Source organism: Barbatula barbatula (genome assembly GCF_947034865.1).
Source record: "Barbatula barbatula genome assembly, chromosome: 22".
NCBI lineage: Eukaryota > Metazoa > Chordata > Actinopteri > Cypriniformes > Nemacheilidae > Barbatula > Barbatula barbatula.
Window position 1 is genome coordinate 4,905,539 of NC_136785.1, and position 27,716 is coordinate 4,933,254.

The 27,716-nt window shown below is 39.4% G+C and overlaps 1 protein-coding gene across 9 annotated transcripts; it reads right to left on the reverse strand.

Annotated features, from left to right (window-relative positions):
* Positions 1 to 1,124: 1,124 nt before the first annotated feature.
* Positions 1,125 to 27,274, reverse strand: ehmt1b (euchromatic histone-lysine N-methyltransferase 1b). 9 transcript variants are annotated; one of them, XM_079485794.1, is made up of 27 exons: positions 27,195 to 27,274; positions 15,125 to 15,212; positions 14,415 to 14,911; positions 14,168 to 14,324; positions 13,581 to 13,714; positions 13,249 to 13,407; positions 13,074 to 13,142; positions 12,819 to 12,936; positions 12,445 to 12,600; positions 11,943 to 12,088; positions 11,226 to 11,369; positions 10,843 to 11,069; positions 9,590 to 9,784; positions 9,394 to 9,476; positions 9,207 to 9,313; positions 8,425 to 8,547; positions 8,172 to 8,273; positions 7,566 to 7,670; positions 7,332 to 7,486; positions 6,271 to 6,438; positions 6,051 to 6,195; positions 5,377 to 5,454; positions 4,602 to 4,717; positions 4,162 to 4,248; positions 3,965 to 4,043; positions 3,093 to 3,268; positions 1,135 to 2,882 (listed from the first exon to the last, which is right to left on the reverse strand). In XM_079485794.1, exons 1-27 carry the CDS (start codon positions 27,213 to 27,215, stop codon positions 2,699 to 2,701), a joined length of 3,819 nt encoding a protein of 1,272 aa, XP_079341920.1. In that variant the 5' UTR covers positions 27,216 to 27,274; the 3' UTR covers positions 1,135 to 2,698. The 9 variants fall into 9 exon arrangements, with proteins under 9 accessions (XP_079341924.1, XP_079341920.1, XP_079341921.1 ...); XM_079485795.1 differs by having other exon boundaries at positions 12,445 to 12,582; positions 13,581 to 13,717; XM_079485793.1 differs by having other exon boundaries at positions 13,581 to 13,717.
* Between the last annotated feature and the right edge of the window lie 442 nt (positions 27,275 to 27,716).

The following is a 27,716-nucleotide window of genomic DNA, read 5'->3' on the forward strand; positions in this document are numbered from 1 at the left end:
CAATCGAGCGGCTTTCATTTTTAAAAAAGATAATGAACACAGATTGACAGATTGTATATTACAGTAAAATTAAGAGAGAAATTAAGCGCACGGTGAAAGATAACGGGCGTCCTGTTAAGTTTAAACCTGTATATTCTCACAGATATACGTATACCTAATTTAAAGAGATGAAAAAGGAAAACAAATTGCATCGTAACATTTGCATAACACATTTTTCTGTACAATTCTCATTATCACAATCAAACAAACAAAAAATATACTGATCTGAATAAAGTATAATAATAAATTGAATGAATTATTATTTTGCATATACTTAATATCACTAATATTTTAATAGTACTCCTTATTTTGGTTGAATGAACAAACCATCATGAAAATGTCACGATGCAAAAAATCATTATCCTACTTTCTAAACCAATTTTTATCACCATAAGAGCATTTTTACAGCATCTTCCATCACTAAAACAAGTTACAAAAAACATACAAGTGCGAACCAATAAATGGCACAGAAACCAAAGAAAACACACCCAATGAATGTCCTACCATATATCACTGTGGACCTTCTTTCTTTCCAGTTAGAGTTCATGATCATATTGGTTAATCTCTTGGAGCTCTATACATTTTCAGCTGTAATGCTCTGCATCCACATACCGCACACCTTATAACAGCTCTGACAACTGTGATGGAACTGCGGTCAAGTCATGCTGCTTGTCACGGTGGAATGCGGAAAGGCGGTTTCCTGTCTCGCTAGTTTAAAAGCTTTAATCATCAGGCCAGAGGTCTTCTATCACCAGCCTTCATTTCACTGTATAAATTACAGCATTGCTTTCTCTAAACAGGAAGAGAACAATCACACAGTTTATAAAACTGAAAATAAAATATCCCTTGATAAAGAATGGAAGGCGTCCTCGTTTTAACTTTGTTGATGTTCTTTATAGGTGCAGTGCTTAAAAGTGAAACTACAAATTATTGATAAAATATACAATTTTGTTTGTAATATTAAAGCTATAATATTGTAATCAACTATAATCTTTTCCTAAGTATTGTTAGATGAATGATTTTGGGACATGACTGTTATTTACTTCATTAGACATAAACATTGACATTCATGACACTTTGTTATTGCAGCATAAAAACTAGAGACATCCTCGTTTATTAGTAGTAAATTTATTGAAAAAGAAAAACACAACCAGTTGGATTGTGTATCATGTTTCGCTGTCCAGAAATATGTTACAGTTTTTACCTTCCTCATCGTTTTGTTTCATGTTGCAGTGTTCTGTATCTATGTCTTGATTTGCACAAAGGACGTGACTACACTATTGACATTTAAAAAGACAGCAAGAGCATCACCATCGATGAACTTATGGAACAAACTTGAGACAGGCTAAATGTCAACAACAGTTAGAAAACCAGAGGTTAATTTAAAAATACAAATGAAAAAAATGAAATGCTCGCTCGTATTTTACAACTTGTATTCACTTAGTGAGTAATACAAAAATAAACATAACAAAAAACCTTTTTCAGCACCATTTGCGTTTTCCTGTTCGCATTTCATTCAACCAGAAGTACACTTTCCAGTCCTAATCCTAAAGCACGTGTCTCGAAAGCATGCTATAGGTTCCGTCGTTGTAACTGAAAGTAAAGAAATGATAAAAATATCTTACAGTTTCGTTTGCAGTGATGGTGTTACGTGTAATTCGCATTTCAGAACAGCCTTGTTTATCCACGCCTGTAACATGCTAGAAGTGACCCACAAGACTCTAGACAAAATGTACAGGCCTCGTACAGGCATTCACTTCAGATAGAGATTTTGCATGAAAAAGCATCTTTAGCCAAAGTTTGGGGCCAACTTGGAGAAACAGGCCAAGAATGTTCAGTTTTTGACATCTTCATGGATTTGTGTAGCACTGGCACGACGCCCGGCGTCTGTGAACCAATCATAGTAGGGCACGAGGGGCCATCCCACAGACGACAATAGAGAAGCCTTTATGTAAAGTTGATTCATGAGCTCAATTGTAATGAGAAAGCACAGGATCTGTCTTTCGAAATCACATCATGATCCATATTCAGTATAAAAACTAGAAACAACAGCAAACGGATGTGGGGAACAGGCAAATGATCGTATTTAAAAGTTATTTGGAATCTTTCAGATCTTGAACGCTAAAGTAAAAGTGCACAGAACTAAACCCATAAAGATGAACAGAAATATGCAAGAGAATGTCTGAAGTTCGGAAACGTAAGTTGAAGACATAACCACAAGATGCCGTCTGAAAAGTGCGCAGACTGCCCGCCATCGAGAATACGGTTGATTTCAAAATCGACATATCGGACGTACAGACAGTTCCACATAACTTGCTCGGGATTTCTGAGAAAACAATCCGTTTAGAGCTCATTTTATGACACTAAGTTTACTGTTATCCCGAGGGGTGGAGCTGAGAATTAAACACTTCAAGTCCAGCCCAAATGTGCAGTTCTCACCTTCTGTACATCAAACACTTTTCAATGCGATCAATGTGCGTTTTAACTCCTCAATTGTAGCGTCAGCCAATCAGGACCACAATGTGTCATTGTGGGTTTAGCTCAAATAGCCCAGGCTGTCGCTTGATTCTTGGTTTGGCGCTGTTAGTGATGGCCATGCTGGTGACGGAAGGTGACAGGGCCGTAGAAGAACCAGATATCAGATGGTAGAGACGTGGGTCTATCTGGGACTCGATGGGGTGGATGAGCTGGTGTCGGGCAGAGCGCTGGGTTGCTGGTCGCCGGGCGTGCTGTCCGCCTGTCTCTGGGTGATGGCGGCTGCCGAATGTTTGCATTTGGAGGAGCCACACTGGCAGCTGAACAACTTTCCCTTTACATCCCAGAAGTGATCGCCGTAATCAAACCTGCGGAAACATTAAAAACTTGAATAATCTTGAAGAAATCTCAGTGCTTTGATGGTCACTAAACTGTATGTAGTTTCATGTAATAAAGTGGTTCCCAATCTTGTTCATGAAACTAATGATGCAGTGCATGATGGAAGTTCATGTAGTCGTGCTAAATATCGAAACAAACCAAACTCCAGTTTAAATTGTGATAAAATATATGAATCTGACCCAAGTTCATCTCCAGCATTGATGTTCTTGCTGGCGAAGAAGGCGATGTGAGGAAATCTTAGGTCCTGGTGGGAGGTGAATACTCGACAGGGAAACAGATTGGGATCACAATGGTGGTTTATGAAGCGGCTGATGTTACCGTAGAAACGGGCATCAACGCAGTACATATCACCGACCTAGAACAGGAGTGAAAAACATCTTAAGAACAAAAGATCTTGAAAGTTACAATAAAGATATTTAAACCATCTCTTATTTTCTTCTAGATTTACAAAGTTTCTGGTTCTTTAAAACTTGCCATCATGGATTAAATAAATCTCTATAGCGAGAAACCTGAAAATGAGCCTTAAAGGAACAGTTCACCCGAAAATTCTGTCATCATTTCCTCACCCTCATGTTTTACCAAATCTGTATACATAAATGTCTTTGTTATGATAACACAGAGAATAACATTTGGAAGAATGTTTGTAACCAAACTTTTTTTTTCCACCATCGACTATCATATTAAAAAAATTGTCTTATAAATTTCTTTGTTCTTTTGAAAACAAAAGAAGATATTTTAAAGAATGTAGGAAAGCAAACAGTTCTGGGGAATTTTTGACTACCATTGTCATTTTTCCAACTACAGTAGTCAATGTTGGCCAGGGACTGTCTCTTTGTTCATCATAACAAATACATTTATACAGTTCTGGTGAGCAAGTAATGACAGAATGTTCATTTTTGGGTGAACTGTCCCTTTAAAATACTCACTGACACTTCACTAAACGAAAAAATTCAATACGTCCAGGGGGAAACGCAGATACTCTGCTATTTAAGGGAACAGACAGGGAAGTTAATGTGATTTTGTAAGCGAGGCATCTTAAGAACAGCTATACCTTGTTGTCTAGACTGAAAAGATAAGAGTCGTTCTCCCTGACATCTGCCTCGGCGTCAGAGATGATCTCACCCACGTATCTGTTGTGAGCAGAAGAGACATTAGACACACAGTTAAGCTAAAAGTGGCTCACAGAGATCAGATTTAATTGTAGAAGGAGCTAATTAAGCTTACAGTGGATGAATGAAACAAACTCACTCGCAAATGAAGGTCCCTTGCGGGATGTCCTGCAATGTCTTTACGCCCCATCCCATCAGTTGTGTCCTGAACAACTGCAGTCTTGTCCTGAGTGAAGATTTAATAAGTTCACATCAAACACTGGAGTCGATTGCAATGTAAATACTGACTTTAAATAGATTTTGTGATTTCGAATAAAAAAGTTGTTATTAAAATAGACTATATATATATATATATGATATATATAATCACTTGGAAAAATCCGAAAAGCTTTGACTGACTACACTGACATCACATATTTGTTTTACATTTAGTCATTTAGCAGTCGCTTTCGATAAACTAATTTAGGGAGCAATAAGCGATATGTCATAACCGGACCGCGTTAGGAAGAACGTTCCACCAGCAAGGAGTTGTGATGGAGAAATGCGTTTCTGTCTAGAATAGAATAGAGCACGATGTACCTCATTCCGTTTTGTACGACGCGGTTCTTGCAGGTTCTCCAGCACGAGCAGGCGTGATTACACTCGAAAATAAGGGGCGGCTCCTCGCTAGAGAACTCGGGCAACAGACGGCTCTCCTGCCAAGACAAAACATATGAACTCACATGCATGCATGGGCAGAATGGGCCTGGTTGCTAGATGGTTAATAAATGATCCAAACCAAACCTCTTCTTAAAAACGAATAATGAAGACTATCCTTGTAAAACGAATACATCTAGCTGGTTGTGCTTCGCTAGTTTAACCTCTAGGGGGAGATGTTTGCCAATTTAAAAAGTCAAGTAAAGGGCTGGATCATCCAAAAATGCATCATTCACTCACCCTCTTGCCTGACTTTCTTCTGCAGAACACAAAAGTTGATATTACGAAGAATGTTGATAACCGAACAACGGCGGTACCCATTGACTTCTATTGTATGGACACAAAACCAATGCAAGTCAATGGTCCCCACCGTCGTCGTTCGGTTTCCAACATTCTTCAAAATATCTTCTTTTATGTTTAGCAGAAGAAAGAATGTCAAAGAGGTTTGAAACAACAAGAGGGTGAGTAAATGATGACAGAATTTTCAATTTTGGGCAAACTATTCCTTTAACAGGAGGTTCAGGGCTAGAATATCATTTCCACATTTCATTTAATCTGATCTCATAAAGGTCTTCGGGTTTACAGGTTTAACCTCCCAGCTGTGTAGAAAGCAGTTTAGTTTGCTGTGTGGATAAAGGGTTTAGAAGAACTGACTTACTTTATCATACCAGCAGCGCAGGCTGAGTTGACCGCACATGCAGTTTGCCGAGGAGCAGTCGTCTTTACAGACACAATACTACGAGCAAAAATACAATCAGTGATCCATTTAGAGATTCATCTTTCATTTAGTCCCCACTGGAGAGTATCGTGCTTTGGCCAAGAACCGCCCACTCAGACAGGAAGTGACATGTAAAGCAACTCATGTCTTGGGTGCACAATAAACGCCTGTTTTAACAATGTAGATAGGGCTGCACAATTAATCCAAAAAGTAATCGGGATTAGCTGTCCATTAGATTACGGTGGTTTAACCTCTGATTCAGTGCTCATTTCTAAGCATTTCGGCAGTGTGTTTGGGGAGAGAATACAGTGGCGAATCAGCGAATTCAGATGTTACCGTGTCCTTTAGCCATTTGTTTAGATTGTTTTACTAAGAACATCACCCCGATAATTATTTGTTATTATTAAGTTTAGGGTGTTTACAGATATTGCATGCAGCTGTTACACAAAGTTATAAACCATTTAGAAGATTCGAGTTAAAATCTATTCATCAACAATATCGCAATTCCAGTATTGAGGTGAATAATGGACAATTATGATTTCTTCAAAACCGTGCAGCCCTAGTATAGAATATTATAAAAATAAAGAAGTGGAGTTGACTGTGAGCGTGTTTACCTGCATGTGAGTTATGTTTTTGTCAATGTTCATTGGGGAAGTTACGCAGCTATTGGGGATATACTTGTAGTTGTCGGGATAAGGTTCGCTGTCCACTGCATTCACGCACGGAACGGGAACCTTCTCGTAGCCCCTAGCGATATCCCTGAATACAATTGAATGGTGATTTATAGCCATGTTTCTTGAATAAGTAAGAGAAGGCTCATTTCAGTGAGATTACCGGTTCAGAACTTTCTCTGTAGGGGTGCTCTGGCTGCTGTTAGTTTCTCGCTGTTTCTTGTTGGCTTGCATGGCGCTGCAAACCTTCGAAGCCTGGCTACAACACTGCATGGGAGTATCTCCCTCTTTGTTCTTCAGGTTTGCGTCCGCCCCCCGTGACAATAACATGCTACAGGAGACACAAGAGAGTCAAATAAACAAACAAAACTAGACAAATGTAAAAAAATAACATCCGCCGTGCGGTGAAAATGTATAGACAATGAAAGACAAGAATAGGATTTTTTTTTAAATAGAATAATGGAATAGAAAGATTCCATAGGAATAAACGTACGGACTGTATATTACAGGCAAATACTTGTAGATTTGTTAAGAAAACATTTCAGTAATAAGTCTGATTAATATTACCGATTTCATTTCAACAAACAAAGTAATAAAATCGCCAAAAATGTTGGTGTAACCCAGCTGTTCCTGTGGCAATATTACATTAAGGGACCTAACCAATCACTGTAACTGCCTGCCAGAAGATCAATAATAAAATTCATCCAGGAAATGAGAGCAAGACTTTATTACTAGAATCCAGCACTGATAAATCTACATGACATTGATTGTCTCCAATAAAAAGCATCTTTCAGAGGATAAGATGTTGGATATGATTCTAATCCTGTGGTACAGTTATCCTCATCATGACCATTTTAAATCAGTGTTATTACAGGATATGGAAAGAAACGTGTAAAACGCCTGATAAGACTTTCCTACCAACCACGTATTTGAAAATCTGGGCTTTTTAATTTTGTAGCCGGCTCTATAAACCAAAAATAAAAAATCCTAATTTTGACAGTACAGTGCGGTTAACAATCCAAATAATAAACACTACATAACATCCTTCATTTATTCCACATTTATCCTGTCCTAAACTTCAGATTTTCAAGGAACTCACAATCCACGCTTCCCACATTTGACGTGCTGCCCTCTGGGAATTTGTCTTCGTGATTCTAATCTTTATTGTTTGTTCTTCGTCCATGATCAGCCTTATAGTGAAATATAGTTAACGGTTTTACTCACTTGATACAGTCGATCCGGTTCTCCCGTGATGCTATGTGAAGCGGCGAGTCTCCGTGGACGTTGAGGGCATTAATGTCACACTTCGCTTCCAGCAGGATCTCGGCGATCTCCACACAGCCAGAAAACGCCGCCCAATGCAGACAGATATTTTGCTCCTGGAACATTATAATGGTGAATTAAAACTAAGCAACACTCATTTTTTAACATCTAAAAATGTAACCAAGGCAAACCAACCTTATCACGGATGTTAATATCGGCCCCTTTGGAGAGCAGGAGTTTCACTTGGTCAACATGTTTGTATTCCGTAGCCCAAATCATGGCTGTCCATCCGCCATCATCCTGAAACGGAGACGAAACATGAATTGTTTATTGACACTAATTCAGTTTTACTCTTGAGAATTTTAATCTAAACTATAGTGGAGGCTTAGAGAATTTTCATTATTTTGATAAACTGATAGATTTAGCTTTCGAAACAAACTAGTGTTGATTCATTTTTATAAAATTCCACTTGCACCTTTCCAACGTTCATATTGCTTAGAATAATTTTTGTGTTTTTGCAAAATGACCAAAAAACTAAACTAAGTCTCTTCAACAAATCTGGTTGAAATTTTTCTTTTAAATGTATGTGTCATCAAAATAAATTAACAAAACAAATAAAGCTGTTTCTATTTGAGATACTCATTTCACGGGCGGAGAAACAAACAATTTTTAATCATTGGTGTAGATGTCTTCCTTCCGAACAGGACAATTTTCTGAGGTACGTCCAATGGAGTGTAACTAATGGAACAGTGCATTCTGCTAAAAAGTTATCCTGTTGTATATGCTAAAACTATTCTGTACCTGGCAGTTAATATCTACAAAGCCTGTAGACAGCAGATGTTGTACAATGGCAAAATGGCCATTCTTAGCAGCAAGATGTAGGCACGTCGAACCTTCAACATCCTGGAAAGAAAAAGAAACAGGATGTCCACTGTTTACTTGGAAAAGAGAAGTTAATCATCTTATTCATTGAAACAGAATGAGTGGTCCTTCAAGGTTATTTACATAATTTTGAACTAAACAGAATTATTTTTCAAGGAATGTTTCAGCTGACCTTGTGAGATACGATAGCTCCAGCCCGCAGCAAGTAGCGCACGGTTTCCAAATGGTTGTTCTCGCATGCCTCCATCAGGGGTGTCCTCTGGTCCTCATCACACATGTCGAGGTTTGCACCAGCCTGAGAAATATTATTAGAGATTTAAAGACAACCATTACAAAGAACTCAAAGAATTTTGACACTATCTCATTTCCATTTAATGTGAATGTGGACTATAATCTCTCATACATTGAAAGTCAATGGGGACTGAGACTGTTAGTCAGTCATTTTATTCCGTACAATGAAAATTAATAGGGACCGAGGATGTCCCACTTAAAATCTAATTTTGTGCTTCAAAGGAAAAAGTAATATGGTTTCGGAATAACCTAGGATAGTTCACCGAAAAATGTAAATTCTGTCATAATTTACATCCCCTTAAGTTGTTCCAAAACTGTATAAAATTCTTCGTTTTGTTGAACAGAAAGGTATTTTGTAAAATGTGAAAACGAAACAGTTCTGGGGCACCATTGACTACCATAGTAGTTTTTTCCCTCTTCTAAACATCGTTCGTTGGGCTTTGAAGAACAAATTTACAGGTTATTAGGTTCGGATGAAACTGAGGGTGAGTAAATAATGACTGTTCATTTGTGGGTGAACTATCCCTTTAAGGGTTGCGAGTAAACGATGCGGAATCAGAATTTTTATTTTCGGTGAACTGTCCAAAAACGATACCCACACATTAGCTTTACAATTACAATTAATACATAGTTAAAAGAATAGTCTGACAGCTTAGCGCTCACCTGTACTAGCATGTGGCAAACGTCCTGATGTCCCGCCTCAGCTGCCACATGGAGCGGTGTGCATTTGTTCTGACTCTCCATTTTAAAGTTTGGATCTATTCCATCCACTGCGGAAACGGAAAGAAATGTTTCCAGCACAATGCAGACAAAGACAGACAAAATCATTTAATTTATCACCGTCTCTTACCCAGCATCAGCAAAACCTTCTGCATTTCACCTTGTTTGGCCGAAATATACAGCTGTTTTGGATGAAACCGAAGTTTCTTGGGTCTTGAGAAGAACAAATGTAACTTGTAAGAAGGTTATATTTTGTTTGTAATGAAAATAAACGGTACAGGTGATTTAGCTCAAAAGTTAGATAAATAACAGATGTGCATCTTTACTTCTCGGCATCCAGAGCCAGCAAGACACTTTCCAGAGTTTCTTTAGGAGGTCCTAGGGGCGGTCCAAAAGTAATTCCTGCCCCGACAGTCACAGATTTGGATCCCACGGGAGACTGAGAAGTTTCAAGTGACTCTAGAGGTTTGGGTAAGGAGCTGTCCGCTCTTCCCACACCAAGAACAGAGAGTCGAGTGGACCTGGAAACACCAGTGATTTTACGTTTTAAATAAATGTGAACAAAATACAACCATTTCCATCCATTATTGACTTAATGATCAATGGAAAAGAATCAAATAGGAAATAAATTCTGATGGGAATTTTGCACTCATCCAAGAAAAAATTATTTACTACCAAAGTGACCACCAGAAGGTGGTCAAGAACTGTTTGCTTTCCTAAATTCTTCAAAATATATTTTTGTGTTCAACAGAACAAAAAATATATAGGCTATACAATAATAGTTTATACTATGGTAGTGAATGATATTCTAAAACTGAAAATTTCAAACATTCTTCCAAATATCTTTCGTTGTGTTCAACAAAACAAAGAAATGTATACTGATTTGGAACAACTTGATAATATAATTTTTATTTTTGGGTTAACTACCTATTTAATGCCATTTTTGATGTGAAGGCTTAAGTATACTGCGATAGTGAGAGAAGCTGAAGTGTGTCTGTTTGTTCACGGCATTTTAGTGATGGTTGTTATATAAACGGTGGATAAAACGCTGGATTTGGAGATCGTTTGAAACTGATGGCGCGGTCCCAAAGATGCCGGACATGTACCGCACACGTTAAGTCAAACTGAGTACGTGCATAATGTAAAAAAACATGTAGGGATTAATGTGATGATGTGTTGTGTGCTTGTGCTGTAGTTCCTGCCAGCCTGCCTCCAGCAGCTAGTGTTTTTCCAGAAAGAACCGTACAGCTGTATCTCTCTTTTATAGATTTGATCAAACTAAAGATTATTTGATGCAATACTACTGTATAGGTACTCAAGATTAATAGTAAATTGCATATGTTACCAGATCTTTAATGTATACCAGTGCTAAATATTGCATTGGCCTCAGCTGTAAAAACTGCCTGGGGTCTTTGTCGGTCCTGGAAAAAAATTCCTTACAAAACAATCATAGGCCACGCCCAACCCATATCTCCTAGAATAATATAGAAATGACTAGTTAATAGTAACTTTACGATCTGTCAGCAATGTTGTTTCAAGATCCTACTTGCGTAAATCTTTTTGAGAGCTTGGCACATACCCTCCTGTTGTGGTGTCCGCTTTGCCTTCGGAAGTGCTGGGGGTGCAGGGGCCTTGGGTGGGAGGCACAGTGGAGGTCGTATCAGCCTTGGCAACGGTGACCTCTTTGGCTTTGCTGACCTCCTCTCCACAGTGTGGACAAAAGCTTTGACCGTTCAGAACCGAGGAACAGTCTCGATGAAAACGATGGGAGATATTCACCTCCGGCTGGCACTCCATGAAGGTACCCTAAAAGGTGGGCACAATAAGTGTGACTCTCAGGATCCTAAATGAAAACTTCATCTAAACCAAATTACATCAAGTTCTCAGCTTTTGACTTGATCAAGATCTCATAAAAGTCTCAAAAGCTATCGACTCTTCTCTTTGGTAAAGAGAAAGACTCACTGCTCTGCAAAAGTAGCCACAGCCTGGGCAGCACTGATGTTTGATCATGCCAGTGCGATGGTCCTCGCACAGAACCAGCAGCTGGACCGAGTTTGAAGGCCTCATCATCTCGTGCTTCAGCACTGCGCTCTGACATCGACTCAGCTGTCCCCACGACAACAAGCAACCAATTAGATGAGAACGTTGGCTTTTTTTTTAAATAACTAGTGCAAAAATTTTGTAACATTAAACATGCTTTTACAAAAAACATGTTTTATGTTTTGAGCGGTTAGATGAATCCTAGGACCTTCTCTAAGGACAGTTAAATGGAAAGTTCACCCAAAAATAAAAATTCTAGCATCACTTACTCGCCCAATGTTGTTTAAAACCTGTATATGACTCTTATATGTGGAACTCAACATACGATATTTTGAGAAATGTCTCAGTGGTTTTGTGTTCATACAATGGAAGTCAATTGGTGTCAATGCTGTTCATTCTTGTTCAAGGTGCATTCTTCAAAATATCTTCTTTGAGTTCTGCAGTCATTTACAGATCAAACACAGGTAAATGATAACTGAATTTTAATTTTGGGGTGAACTCACTTTAAGCCCTTTCACATGTTAAAAATACACCCAGAAATCATTCAAATGGTCTCTAGAGAAAAAAAGCACATGGTACTGGGATTGTAAAAACCCATCATATCATTTTTTTACACATCCATAAGAGCAGTCATGTCACCTGGCCATCCACGCTCTCAGTCGCCATGCACTTCCTGTCTGCTAGGGTAAGGATCTCTCTGCTCTTGGGCGTCTCCATTCGACAGCTGCAGAGGGGTAGTTCCTGCACCATATCGGCAACTGTATTCTCAGCTGGTCCTGAAACAGCTGCGCAACACAAACATTACGAGTAAGACTCTAACTTTCAAGAAAAATTATCTGAAACGTTAGCAGAATATTTATATCCTGTTAAACAGTCTGAGAAACAGTGTGTAGGGAGAAATACTATTGATATGGAGATGCTTAACCACCAGGGGGCACTACATCAGTAAAGCGTTTCAATCGTTGATGACTCATTTTAGCCATAATAATAATGATCATGCAATGAACTGTATACAAATGCTTTTATTTTCAAGAGGCTGAGCTTTGCGTGAGATGGACATAAACTGCAACCGCTGTAAGATTAAGCTGCCATTTGAAAACTAAAAGCACTGCTTCCAATAACAAATGTTCTTTTAAATCACCTGTGTTTTGAGATGTCAGCAGGGCTTCCTGTGCTGGCAAATTCAGAGAGTCTAGCGAGACTTCTCTATACTCCTTCCTGTTGTCAGAAGTGGCTGATGGTGACTTCTGGCTCTCTGATTGGGACTGCGAGTCAATTCCTGGAGTTTTAAGACAGACTGAGAAATAAATAAATACAACTGATAATAAAAATGCCAGCGTTTCCCCAAAGTAAACATTTAAAAAAGACATATAGTCATGCTCTTCAGACTGAATCAATAAGACTTTTTAGAAAAGATTTATCAGAAACTTTTCTAAATAGTTGGATTGTGGAGGACAAGTAATATGGAGAATCATAAATAATTTAAACTGATTTATTAAACTGGAATTGCTGTACCAGACAGTCCTTCAGACTTTGCTTTCAATTTCCTCTTGCGTTTCCTTGACGGTCGGAGCCAAGCTTGATCTCCCTTGACCTTCTTTTTCCATTTCTTCTTCAAGCTTGACTCTGAACTCTGGAGAGAACATAACATTTGTAAGAACTTCAAAAATCAAGCATCAAAATATCACAGTGCAAAAACATGCAAAACATATCAAATTAGATGTGTGTTTTATGATATTCAATGATATTAGAGAATGTTTGGGAACTGACCAAATCGGATTCGTCTCCTTCCTCTTCACCTTCCTGTGATACCTCAGATTCCTGTTCATCCTCAAGAGCCTGTCGAATGAAATTCAAATGAAGAGATTAGAAGATCAGAAGAACAGATGACAACATTTTTCCTGGCTCATATTTTTTATTAGCAGTGTTTTGGATGAATTTCCACCTGTGAAACAGAAGCAGTCTGATATTCGTCCGGAGATGTTTTGGCTCCATCCTCTGTGGACACCTCCTCCTCATCCTCCGTTTCATCTTCCTCTGACTCACCTTCATCAGTGTCATTCTCCATCCTCTCTCCATTCACATGTACTGACTCCTTTGGCTGCTGCGAAGCAAAGAAATAAAAGATCAGCTCACACCGCCCTGAGATTGCACGCACTGAGACTGGCTTCAAGAATTGCCAACAATTGGATATGAATGCTGAAGTCTTTAGACCACATTCTGAACAACAACTACACAAAGATGACTTTAAAGTACACAGATGTTTCAAGGTCTGACCTGCGGGATGGATGAAGACTGGGATATACGCTGAAACATCTCAAGAACTGTGCGCTGTTTCAAGACTTTATTCTTCTTCTTGGGGACAAGGCTGTATGTTCCCATCTTCCTCTTTTTCTTCCTTGACACTGGTGCTACTGAGGGCAAGAGAGATTTTGGAAGTCAGAAATATGTCTTGGATTACACTGAACTTTAACACCTACAAAACAATATACAGCTACATCTGCAAAGTCAGTTCCAAGTAACATTTTGGAGAATATAGCAAATGACTTAGGTAACATCTATAAATATACAGTACGTGTCATGCCGAGTATGTATTCTGCATACTGATGTCTTAAAGGTCCAGTGTGTAATTTCTTGGAGCAATTGCAATTTAATATACATAACCATGTCTTCAGAGGTGTATAAAGACCTTACTTAATGAAGCGTTATGTTTTTATTACCTTAGAATGAGCTATTTCTATCTACATACCCCACGGGTCCACTTACATGGAACTCCCCATGTTGTTGCTACTGGCTAGACCTTTAAAAACATTATTATGTACATTATTTATATACATTATTTCAGACAGATGTGAATTTGTAACCTGTTTGTGGCTTAGCTGGTGTGGCTGTCAGTACAGATGTGGCATCAGTTTGGCTTTGAGGTAGCTGATTCTGGATTGGAGATGGCGGCAGTGCCTCTGGTTTCTCAACACTGTCGTCTTTCACAACGATTGGCTCCTTATTTTCCCTATTTAAAAGCTGTAGCAGGAATATAAAACATGCTTTAAAACATACATGACCACTATGAGTATTAAATGACAACAAAACAAGAACTGAATTGGTTCTCACCTTTAGTGTCTGATTCGAGGCCGGCCTTGACATCGTTTTGCGTGCACGGTGTATCGTTACTGGCGGGGGCGCGTTTGACACTATGCCGTTTTTAGTCTCGGTTTCCGCCCGTCTTGCTGTTTGGATTGGTCCTGGGTTTGTGTCAGTTTTCGGAGAGCACTGGTCCAGGGATTGTAACGTAGAAGATGCAGAAGGAATGTTTTTAGTCCCTTGCCCCAATTTGGAACCCCCAACAGGGGACCAGTTAGTCCTGTGTGGGGAAGAGACTGTGTCCTCCTGCTTTTTGCTTAGGATATATCCATTACTGCCCACCGTAGAGCCATGAGGCAACTCAGTGTCCAAAAGTCCGTTCTCCATGGCTGACGATCTTGCTGGTGACCCTTGCGTAGAGAGGTCCAGCTTGCTTCGCTTTGTGTCAGTGTTCTCATTAGTCCCGTTCAGTTCGGTGGCCTCTCTGAGGGCGTCTGCTCGCCCGTTTGAGTGGTCTTCATCTCCACCTACAAAACAAGAAAAGTAAACAATGGGATAACTCAAAAAATAAAAACTACACTACAGCATAAGTTCAGTAACTTAACATTCCTCACATTGACATTTAGAAACACACAATGTGATCTATATGGCTCACACATAACTGCACGATTAGAGACCTGGATGACATTTTTATTTCTTTTAATTTTATATAAGAAAACTATCTTTAACGTATTATTTACCCTCTTCCTGATCAGTGTGTGACTCTTCCGTGCCCTCTGACTTCATGGATTCCCTCTTGCCCGAATTCCCATTGGCCAAACCGGAGGGCTGAAAACATGCAAACACACAGGATCAATACGATTTTATGGATAATGCAATAAAAATGTTTTTCAATTGCACTAAAAATGGATTCCCATGTTATCCAAACAATGAATATCGTAGAATTAACAAAAAACAGTTTTAATCTAGACAAGGAGAGGGCAGAGATTGTGCAAAAGCCTAATAAGTAATCTTTACGTATTTCAAGTCAGATGAAATAGCCTGTCAAAAACATGTGGCAATGAAAGCAAGTCAAGGTGCTAAATAAAAAGAAATGACCCAATGTTACTCATAAAGGTGATGTTTAGTTTTAACCATACGTTTCAAAAAACCCTTAAAGTTTCCCTGCCAACAAGAAAAGAAACAGTCATCCCTTGGGATTGTGCGAGGCTTCACCGCAGCTCCAAAGGTGGAGACTAAACAACATCTGAATAACAAGGGATTTGATTGGCTGGGGGGAAATGCTCTGTGCTGTCAATCCAGCTTTTACTCCATTTCTAATTATGTTATGCCATCCTGATATTAACCTACAGAGATAACATAATAAATACAAAGAATGCCAAAGCTCAGCATGCACTTGCTTGTTCCTTCTAATAGTCCCTCTCTCTTAATTTGTATCTCCCTCTCTTTCTGTCATATTTGTTGCTGTCATTGGAAGCAGACAGACACAGCTGTTCTCTCCCTTGGGCTGATCCTGAATCTGATACAACCCCGTGTGGAATATCCCTCCCGCTACGGCAAGTGAAGCAAAACAAACCATTGGAAGCCATTCCTGGTTCAGGTGAGGAGTTTCTGATCACCGTGGAAAAAATAAGAAAGAAGGGAAAACTTGAAAAGAAATGGAGAGGCCCCAAAGTAGTCCCCAATGAACAAGACAAAATGATGAATTGTGAGGAAGACTTGTGATCATCCTCCGAACTGAAACCATCCTGTATACAATTTTATTTTGATCCAAAACTGTTATATCGACTGGTGTACATTCAGTATGAATTGAAAAAGAGAAATAGATAGACAAATCCAATAATCAATTGAACAGTAAAGCTGCTTTATTAACAAAACCAGATCTGATCCAAACCTTCCTCAATTGCTTTAACATTACTGCTGTTTATTTCAATGGGTTTTATAATAAACACACACTCACTCACACACACACACACACACACACACACACACACACACACACAAACACACACAACCATCAGTAGCACCACCATGAAGACAACAGACTTGGAATGTTAAAATGGACATCACAATCCAATCTGCATCTTTACACAATCCCATCCGAATCCGTACACAGAATCACAGGCACCCCGCGTTGAAAACTTCATTTAGAAAGCAATTCTGCTGCTGTCATCTCATCCGCCGAATATCTAATAATTCAGAGCTAACAGCTCTTGTTCGCATAGACCACCTCTAGTAACTGCCAAATACATGAATGAGCCTAGTCGCCTCCAGGACTCAGTCAGACAGGAGATCAGGCTCTCTCTGGCCTTCGAAAGAAGCCTTGGATGGATGAATAATCCTCTGAGATCCTCCTCAGTTTACTACCACATCCATCAGTACCCAGGTAGCCGGGAGAAACCTGCAACAGAGTCAGGTGATCCTTGAACGAGGAGTCTGCCAATGTACCAACTTGTTAAAATAAAGCCAGTATATGAATCAAACATCGAAACATCAGAGGCGATGAGATAGACTTGTTGATTTGCTCCTCTGGAAGGATAGATAGATGTCTCCAAGCCACGCAACAAAAGTGGTGCATCCAGTTATATCAGATAACACTTGCACTCACATACCAGCCTACACCTACAGGAGTTAATCTCTGCGGTCAGGCTCAAGAGGAAGAGGTAAGGTCAGAAGGTGCAGCAATTACAGGCAAATCCAAGCATTCTCCACCACGCTCGGCCCCTCCCCAACCCATCTGGATCCTCAGACCTTCTCTGATTGGCAGAGGCACGGACTGCACGGCTAGAAAATGTCTGCCACACGTTTGAGCTCCTCTCGCAACAAAGGAGGTCGTCTGCCTTTCTGTTCCCCTCTCTCACCACCAGGGGAGCCACTTCATAATAAGAGTCCCCCATTTCCTTGGTCAAGCCAGACTTGATCTGCCCTACTGATGCCACAAAGATTTTACCCCAGTTTATCAAATCAGGTCTCAAACTTAATCTACCACTGATCTTCAATGAAGAGGTTCTACATTGCTCACTGATTCATTTAATTGTATCTAGGAACACATCAATTCCCAAAGGTGATTACCCAGCACTCTCCATCTGTGGGTGCTCATTTTACATTGTTCAAAACACTTAGTTAAAATGAACCATGGTTCTATTAAAGTTAAAGCTTGGTAACCATGTTGTTTGGTGGATTCATTACAATTTGAATAACCACAGTTGTACTACAAATACCATGATTTAACTATGGTTCCCATAGCACAATCATGCTTAACTTGTTGTTACCGTAGCTTAACTATAATAACCATAGTTTAATTTGTAGTAAAACCTGGCAAATTTCAAAGGGGGCAAGTTAGCTACCGCCGTTGTTCAGTTACCAACATATTTTCTACAGTTTATGATGACAGAATTTTAATCTTTGAGGGAACGATCACTTTAAGGATCCAGCAGGCCCATATGACATCCTGTTCAGAGAAGAATGTGATTTACATGGCCTTATAATTCCTGTAACTTCACAAAAAAGTGTTATTCAGAAAAAAGTCTGATAACGCAGTAATGAACTTAATAGTGGAGTTACACCATCTACACGAAGAAAATCAGTTTAGGACAGAGATACATTTAAAGCCAAAGCTATCTCAAAAACATAGTGATCGTAGTTATCCTGACCCAAGAGGCACAACCCAATCTACTGCAGTTTTCTTAGGAGGAGCTGAAATGCTTTCAAATCTGTCATTTTCAGCTTCACATGAAAAAAATTGCTATATTTATAAATGACCCTGCTCCTGTTATGCAAGTTACACATATGTCTATGTTCAATTTTTCATCAGAACCATGAAGACAGCTCTGTCTCCGAACCACAACTGTTACTCAAGAGTTTAACCTGAACAGATTTTTCCGTTGGCCTTTTCTCTACCAAAAAGCCTTTTGAGCATACCAGTAAACGTGGATCTCAGATATAAGCGACCCACATTCCTCTCTTTGAAAGAGAACGTGGCCCCCTACAGGCCAAAGATGGAGCGTGCTCAGTAGAGGAAACGGGAGGGAAGGGCCTGTGCTTCAATCCACCATGTTGTAACCAGACTGTTTACTGACACAATGAGCCAGACAGAGATATTTCCAATGGGTATAGGAGCTGTATTTGAGTAGACTTGTCATAGATGTCACATTAATCTGCACCAATCCACTCATTCTAACCTTCATTTCAAGAATCTAGACTAATATCATGTAAAGCTCCTTTATTTTGTTGCTAAAAGATTACACTCGCATAAACAAATTATCTCGCTGTGTGGCGTTTGGCCGCACCAATAAAAAGTCGCTACGATACAGGAGACCAAAGCAGTTTACGTTAGTCTCAAAAGCTGGCTGAGATATGATACTAATGATATATTTCACAGTCTATGGAAAGAGCAAACACAGCATTTCTTTCAACTCTACATCATTAAACAAGCTTTTCCATTCCACATGTATAGAGTCAGCTATCTGCTAAGAACTAACCAGAAGCCCGTCACAATTGAGACTCGACTCAAATAATCTCAGTGAATGGGTTTGTCATATCAGAGATCAAAGTGCATCCGAAGTCAATTTGCCAAAGAGCGAAACCTCATAACAAACTGTCGAGCAGGGTGAGAGGGTTCCTTTCTGATGACACATGAATCTGTGTGTGTAGCTTCTGCGAACATCTAATGGTAACAATAGGTCGTAAAAAGGACATGAAATAAAAGTCGGCTAATAAAGGATTCACAAATTCATTGTAGATTAATACCCAATGACGTGTGCAGTCAGATGTGATGCAGATGTTTATGACTCATTTAAGAATGACAATCAATGAAAAAAGCTAAATATAAGCCAAAGACCAGTGCCATGCAAATGATAGAAGAATTTGATAAACAAAGATTTCACTATAGGAAATGAAACTAGAATTTGTAAATGCACATAAAACCATGAGAATTGTATGCTATTTTGCATGTTATTAATAGAGATAATCTATTTTTTGCTAACAAAAAGGACATACGAACGACCACATTCTATTAGTGGGCGATGCAGTTCTTGCAGCTGCAAAGACTAAACTGTCTAATCTGTCTTGTTACAAAGCCTGTTTCTTGTTAAATCATCCCTTCAATGCGACAGCTTCATACTGCTTCTTACATACCTCATAAAAAAGCAAATTAGGCTTTCTTCAATGTATCTTTACGGTGATCAAGTCTGCACACATTGTCAGCCTAGGATCTCTCAACAGCAGGCCCGGACCTGCAAACTTGTTGTCTTCCTAAACACTACAGCAATGTTTGGCATAGTACACTTCATTTGTCTGCAGTATACAGTGTGTATTCTGCGTAGAAAAAATATCTTATTGTATTCCTATTTTCATATACCCAAATGACCTTCAAAGTCACAACAGTGGACAGCAGAACAAGCTATGATGAATAGTATCACACGATTGCAAAGCAAAAAATGCCAAAACATTTCAAACGTGAAGGAACTAGGGAGAACGCCGTGCAAAAAGTCACATTGCAAAACATCCCAACTTGTTTTAAGGCCTTTAAGATTCCCCTCCTCCTGACCAGTGACGATTCCCCTCCTCTTGGCCAATGAAGAAGAAACAAGAAGATCAAATATGATAAGATCCAAAGAGCCTTACAAAATCAAGTCTGATCACACATAAACAAAGAAGTATGCAGAGAAGATACCATTCTTTTTAGCTGTAAATCAATGTCAAGCCCAAAATCTCACCATATCTGCAAGTTACAAAAAAATGTCCGCTTTGATATCCGTACCTCACAATTTCAAGTGCGACTTTTTTAAAAGAGAGGAAAGCTACTGCTACTGTTCTTCCAAGATTTGACACTGCATGCTCTTGTTTCACCTAAAAGTGATGGATCACAGATCTGTCTCAAAGCTTAAGATGAAGGCAGTGCGCCATATTTCAATTATATTTCAGACCCTTCCACTCCTCTGAATGTCAGCAGAACAAGTGGTCCTCAATGGACCTAACATGAACGCAGAGATGACAAAAGGAATCAGAATGATAAGTCTTGACAGATGAATCCTCAGAACCACAAAGAACCAAAGGTGGTCCACCATCTGTGTCATACCTGCATTCACACGATGGCCTCCGATGGAGAAAGAGCTTCGAGCTGACTGCTCCTCCTTTCTCTTCTCCCGCATGCAAGCATTCAACCGGCTTGTTGATCATGTGACCCAGGGGCTCCCTCTGTTGGTCGAGCTTGCTAAACCTCACACTGAGCATGCTCAGTCAGTTCAAATTTCAGTTTTTTTTCTCACAAATGAATTCAGGCAGCCATTTCATTGCTTTGAATGGTACGGTGAAGCCACAGAAACGTGGAGCATTACCGCAGGAACCAGGAGCAAGACGGCGTGCTGTCCTCAATCTGTTCTTGTTTCTCGAGAGAGATCTTTGTCTCCGTCTACAGTAGACTGTCAAGAAATGAAAGGCCCTGGGAAACCAGTGGCAATCCGGACACTTTGCACAAACATATTTTTTATACTGGTGCCAAAAAAGACAACTCACTTTGGTACATTTATAAGAATAAGGGGTGTTTGGTGTTGACAGCACAGGGAAGTGCAGTCTAAAGAAAAAGATTCAGGATTATATAACATCTTTAACAAATCTGCCTCTATCCAGTCATGGTAAAGCCCGTCACATTGAAGATGTAAAATGCAGCAAGACGCATTAAAATCACATCGCATTCAGAACGGTTGAATGACACTGGTTCACTAAACGCATATGAGGAACGGCAATACTTATTCTCCCAATCGAATGGGTTATAAAAGCACCGTCTGGCATCTATTAAGTAATCTTGTAGTCAAAGACAAACTGTGTGATTTCATTAATGTTGATTGGGTGCAGACATGTCTTGAGAAGGAAGTCAGAAGTATTGAAAATTTCCCATAATACTAACATTTGATTTTTATACGACACACATTCATATCTACAGTGCTAAAGACAAGACAGGAGGCCTAATCACTCCTGTGCTCTCTAATCCACTTTAGTGTTCCCATGTATAAAAATGGATGATACTTCTAATACAATACAGAATACATGTTTGAGAACAATGAACATCTTCAGCAAATCTTTATTGCTATAAATGCAACTTTTTTCTTCCAGTTTGCCAAACGGTGCCCAAACCTTGTCATGCAGGAAGTCTCGCAACTGGTCATTCTGCCAAAAAACCTGCAGTATTGACACAGCATGGATCAACACCCTGAAAGACTGTGTAGCTATCCGCGACCGCCATTCTCTAGTCCCCTCATACCTCTAGACAGCATAAATTACGCTTCAGAGAATCAGTGAAAAGTATTTCCCAGAAACCATGTTTTGCATATCAAGATCTGAGATTAATTTCACTCGAGAGAAAAACTATCCTGTGTAGTTTGATATGCTCCAGTTTGTAAATGGGTGAGACATCCTCTGCTTTCTCAGAGTAGAATAATGACGGAGGGAAGGATAGAAACATAGAGAGAGAATGGAAGAAAGAGAGCAGAAATTGAGAAACGGGAAGCAGCACAGAAAGAGATTTGATGTGGCTATTTACAACCCTCGCAGCATGGCCTGAATTTTCATTCAATCTAAAGCTGGAATTTAAATCCCCTCATTTTAAGAGGACACCTCATAAAAGAAACAACCACGTGGACATACACACACCGACAAATGTCCGACAAATGCAAAATAGTGTCAAGTTTTCAGCCCAATGCAACGCAAGAAACCCAGCAGTTTCCAACAAGAGATTTTAGTCCCGTCCCAATGCCATACGTCACCATTACCAAAAAGCATCAAACATTGCCTGAATAATTTAAAGTTCCTCTTTTTTGACATTGGACACCAATGAAACAAGCACCTGCTAATACGTCCCTGTCGAAGACTTGAGAAACTCTAGATTGATTTAAACAATTACAACCATGTTTCAAAACAAATGACGAAAATATGCTCATCTTAGTTTTCTTCAGAAACATGTGGCTATGCCTGTCAATGTTTGGAAGGGCACTCCATAAATAAGTTCCTGAGGTATAGCTACACCCAGTACTCGGAAACCGTCCTTCCAGGAAAACACCACAGCCTGGCAGATTCAGGGTGATCACAGGATCAGCTCTCTCAAAACCAAACGTGTCATTTCCTTAAAGCTCCAGGGTTCAAAGCTTCTTTTCAGATCCTGTAATGTGATTTGGCAAACGGCTTAATCATCTGACCAATAAGACAACAGATTAATAAGATCATCTCCATCAGATCGAAATCAGAGAGTCTTTCTGAATAGCTAAAGCACTCCATTTCTTTCAAAAAGCAGTCCAGAGGGACCGGCCATGTGTCTGGGCAATGCTTGACCACAAAAGCAAAAACGAAGTTGGATATAATCCTGCACTGATCAGAGGGTAAACATGGCTGTACCTGCCTTGAGCAGTGGTCTCCATTCATGGTGGAGGAGGAAACAAATTTACATTCTACAACGGTTAGCTAGCTTCCCACTCATGCACCGTCCCTGCGCACAGGTCATGTGATCAGCTCTCTGTATAAAGCTCTGACATGGCCCACACTGAGCATGCTCAGATGGAACACTGCTGTTCCTCACGAAGAAGGAAGAGCTGAAAAAAACAACACTGCAGCCATTTTATGGTACGGGGTCTAGCTTCAATCAATGGGTTCTTTGGTCTGCCTAATCTTTTGCGTTATTGTCAAAGCTTTCTAATTCAAATTAAAAGCGTGAAAAGTATTTTTTAATGCTGGTGTTTGAGTGGGTTTAAAAAGTCAGATGCTTGGATTTACCCATACACATTACATTTTTTATTTCAATGATTTGTTTTGCTCAAGAACACACAATCGGGTGGCTGGCTTTTGCTGTTCGATAAAAAGGCACCATTAACTGAATTCCTCAGTAAATTGTCAATTATTTAAAAACAATGCGTGTGAAATCGTGTCCGAATGATTTGCCCTTTTGGGAATGTGAAACATGTAGGTGGTTTATCACTCAGCAAAAAGACAATCAGACATCTGACATTTTTTGTGTTAAATTTACACCTGCTCTAAAATGTAATGGCAACATGGTTTGTGAATTGGGATTGTTAAAAAGGTGCCAAATCTTAGCTTAACTATATTGTCCATTCTATTTGTCTCAGAGCGGACAATTCTCTGAGACACTGGTGGCATATGTACATAGACATACACATAACACCACACACACAATTTAACAAGATATGTTAAAATAACTACTACCATTTTTTTATACATTTCTTCTGACCAAATGGTTCATTATGATTGTGGAACCAGTTGAGACTTTGTTCTCTAACAGGGCAAAATATTATTGAGACTTGGTATATAAGTTACAGGGGGAAAAAAGAGAACTAATGGTTACACAGTCAATGTTTCAAATAAAAGGTGTTTATTTGCTTTTTGTTTCAGTCTTATGGAATTTTATATCTAGAACCTATATATCGGCTATCGCCTTCCAATGTTAAAGAACTATCGGTTATCGTTATCGGCCCAAAATGTACATATCGGTGCATCCCTAGTGGAGACTTTATAGATAGTGTGCCCTTTGATTTCTGCAATGTCAAAAGCAGATATAATATAATATAACATAAAAAACACAAAGACTCATGACAAAAATGAAATTACAGTTAGAGAGAAAATGAAGAAGAGAAAATGAGGAAGAGCAATGAGATAAAAGATTTCATATTAGTGCTTATTCTGCCGCTGGCAAACATGAGACGCAATCAATTATTTATTATGACATGAGATCACATCACATCAGAATTGAGTCAGTAAGTTTGGATAGAAATAGAAAGTCAACACATCTTATTTAGGCCTGTTTTTTCTGCTTTATTTAAACTGTTGCATAGTTTTCAGATTTACACCCCACCACTGAGCATCATGTAAAAAACGGTTATTGGTTTTAGGCTAGCCTCAAATAAATGATTAGTGCTGATATTCAAATATATGGCTAACAAGACTCATTTCCACCAGACATAACCCGTTCCATGCAGGCCAAGTCTCAACCTTGCCTTTTCGGAAATAACAATCATTTTAGCCATAGTTTCAAAGTTCAAGGTATATTATTTCTGAGAACAATTGTTAAATAATAGCCAAATCCCATTAAAGCCAAAAAGCTATGACCTTCACTGAAACTTTCCCCTTTTATCTAGAGGTTAATTTGGAACGATCTAGTGTCTGCCCACCCTGTTCCTTAGAAGGTACGAAACGTTACCAATCTTTATCTAACCTTCAACCAAACTCATCGTTGCTTTCCTCCAAGCAAGGTAATCGCAAGGGTTTCGTGTGGTTTTGATCCTGGCCTTGGCTTCCTCTATGCCCTCACCCTACACCATCTCCTGTGTTGGTTTACGTAAAATGCAAGCGTAAATAACCAGAGAATCAACTAACCATATCAGCTCTGTCCATACTGCCAGCCCATAATGTGAGCAAAGTCTTTCTGTTACCAGACAGAAGAATTTATTCAACGTCATTAACATTCAGATCATAATAACCCATGGTATTTTTACTCATGATGAATATAATAATGCTCCTCAACTGCTGACAATACAATTTACATAAATCTTCATGACCCGGGTTCAAACTTCTAAGGTGTAAAATAAATTTCCTAACCAGCAGTTCTTTGAAGCAAATGACATCATTTCCTCTTGCTTAACATTCATGCTAAAATGTTTGCAGCATGCACAGTTTCACAAGATGAAATATTTGCTTTCTCTGCCACTTGCATTGAACATTTATTGACATTTGTGCAATGCTGAAAGAACAGGGGGGCCACTATGCACGTTTAATGTAACAATACAAATATAATGGTAGCAAAAAAAGTATTGATGCCTCAGGGAGGGACTTATTGCCTTCACAGTATTTACTCTCAATTACCACATGATCGATGCCAATTATAATACTGCAATAAAACATCTGTGTCACATAACTAAACATTTCAAAAAAATTGTGAAAAATGTGGACATCCCAATGGCAACACATAATTCTAAAAGAGCATGTAAATACAGATAGACAGAACACAGCTAGAACATCATAACATAATATCATAATATCAGATATAGTTGAATATAACTAATAGTCAACAACGCTGATCATCAATTGAGTTATACTATGCCCACCAAAGGATTTTAATGTACTTTACTGTGGCTGTGCATTTGTGCACGTCTGAATTACTGAACACACATTTTCAAACAAAGCCTTTAAATCAAGAAATATTTATGCAAGACTTTTTTTTACGCAAGCAATATTAACCATTGTAACTAAGCATATTTTATATCAAATGATTACTACTTCGAGGTCCTGTTTAAGTCAAAAAGGAGCCAGGAAGAGTGAAAGAATCATATAGGTCCTAAGATACAAATTAAAATCATTCCTAACAAACCAGGAAGTAACATCACATAAGGCTTTAGTCAGGCCATCCAACTTGTAGGCTCTCCATGTGAAGTTTCGTTTTCAAAACTACAGTCAACATTTACTTTTAGATTGTCATAACATCCCTTCGGTTTTTAGTACCAGGAGTTCATCCAAACCATGTGGGCGATCGGAAGGTATTTACTAGATTACACAATAAATTTGCAAAACATTCGGCTACAACAACTGGGTCCAACAGCCTTGAGTAAGTGAATAGTTGGAGTCATTCAACTACAAACAATGTCCCTGAGGAAACACCTTACGTGAGATCTTAAAATGATGAACTGGTAGACATATAAATATACAATTATTTTATATACTTCTAATGATCTGAAGGCGTAGCTTCTTTTGTTTGCCACTCGTGTGTCAACGAGAGCATTTGCCTAAATACACAACCATAAAGCAGGATTCACAGCTCTGGTCTTATTCACCAATATGTTTCTTCCACATTCCAGGCCCAGAGAGTCACTAGCAACTGTTAAAGTGAAACTCGTTCAGAGAGCGCCCCCTGTCGGTGAATACGTGTATGTTCACTATATGAACGCAATAGATATCGTTAAATTCTTTATAATGTTTATTGTCAAGTAAGCGTCATTAAAAGCTTAAACCAGCAGACAACATACATGGTTGTCATCTCTTTAACTACTAAAACTGTAATGCGTTCTGTATTATCTACTACACTCCATATGCACGTCCAGCAAAACATTTCTGAATGCAGGAAAGCCAACAACTTAACTTACAGGGTGATATTACACGATGGCATCTTAAGACGCACACAATTATAAACTGGAGCTAAAATACCTTCACAAAATTCACAAATAACTTAAATCTTCATCGCACATCACTTATGTTGACAACTGCCATAGCAGCAGATAGCTCGTAGCTTTAGCTTCCTGCATTAAAAACACTGCAAACTACTAGAACAAATCTTAAATTCAAAGAAAATGCAGTTGCGTGCTCGTCTGAGGGACTTTTACAAGGATGCACGAACACATGACGACTTGCACTGCCGCTGTATTAACAACAACTACACGGCAGCATCCGAAGCCGGATAGTACCGGGGCCTGGGAACCGGCATAACGACAATCACATGCTTTGTACAAGCGACAGGCGACTTTAATTCATGTTCCGGGGCTGCGCGGCAGACTCCACCGCAGGGGGAGGCCGCCCCATTATTTGCCTTCACAAAGCCTCTCGCACAAAAGCACCGAGTTTTCGCACCGAAACGGACCGTCAGGCGGGCTCTTTGAAAAACCCGTAACGAGACGATACCGGCGGTATCCGATCAAAGCTTTGACCCACTGCACCAGACACCCGGCACCGTGTATCGATCAGCCGTGAAGTCGCGCTAACCAAACCTCATAATAACGCCGATAAACAAAGTTACAATGTGGCATCCCAGCTTTGTCTTACCTCAGTTTTCAATGACGCCATGGCTCCTCAGCCCGAGACGCCGCCCCCTTCGGTGTACGTCACTGATTCACTTTCTCGCAGCCGCTTGGAGGGGTTGATGAGCTCCTTGTCGCCCGTTATTGAAATAGGGGGATAGGTGGGCACTTGACCATTTTCAAAGCTTCAGAATTATCTATTTGTAACTGCTTGTTTTTGTCCAACACCGGCATGCGTTCATTCATTATTACAAACACGTTTTGCAATATTTAAAAATCAAATCACGTTTTGTGACATCACTACCAAAACAGTTTTCAAATAAAGTCAGATCACCATCAAATAGTGGAAAGCGATGCACATGTGCCGTATGATCATACGAATAAAGGATGAACATTCTCCATCCATGATCTTTTCAAAGGCTTCTTCACCCCACCTATGTGACTTCCCCTTCTCGGGGATTGACAGCATTTCGCAGTCTACAGTCATGGCCATGTCCTTGCATGGCACCATGATAATGATGGATTGGGGCTCAGTTTCTATGGCAAC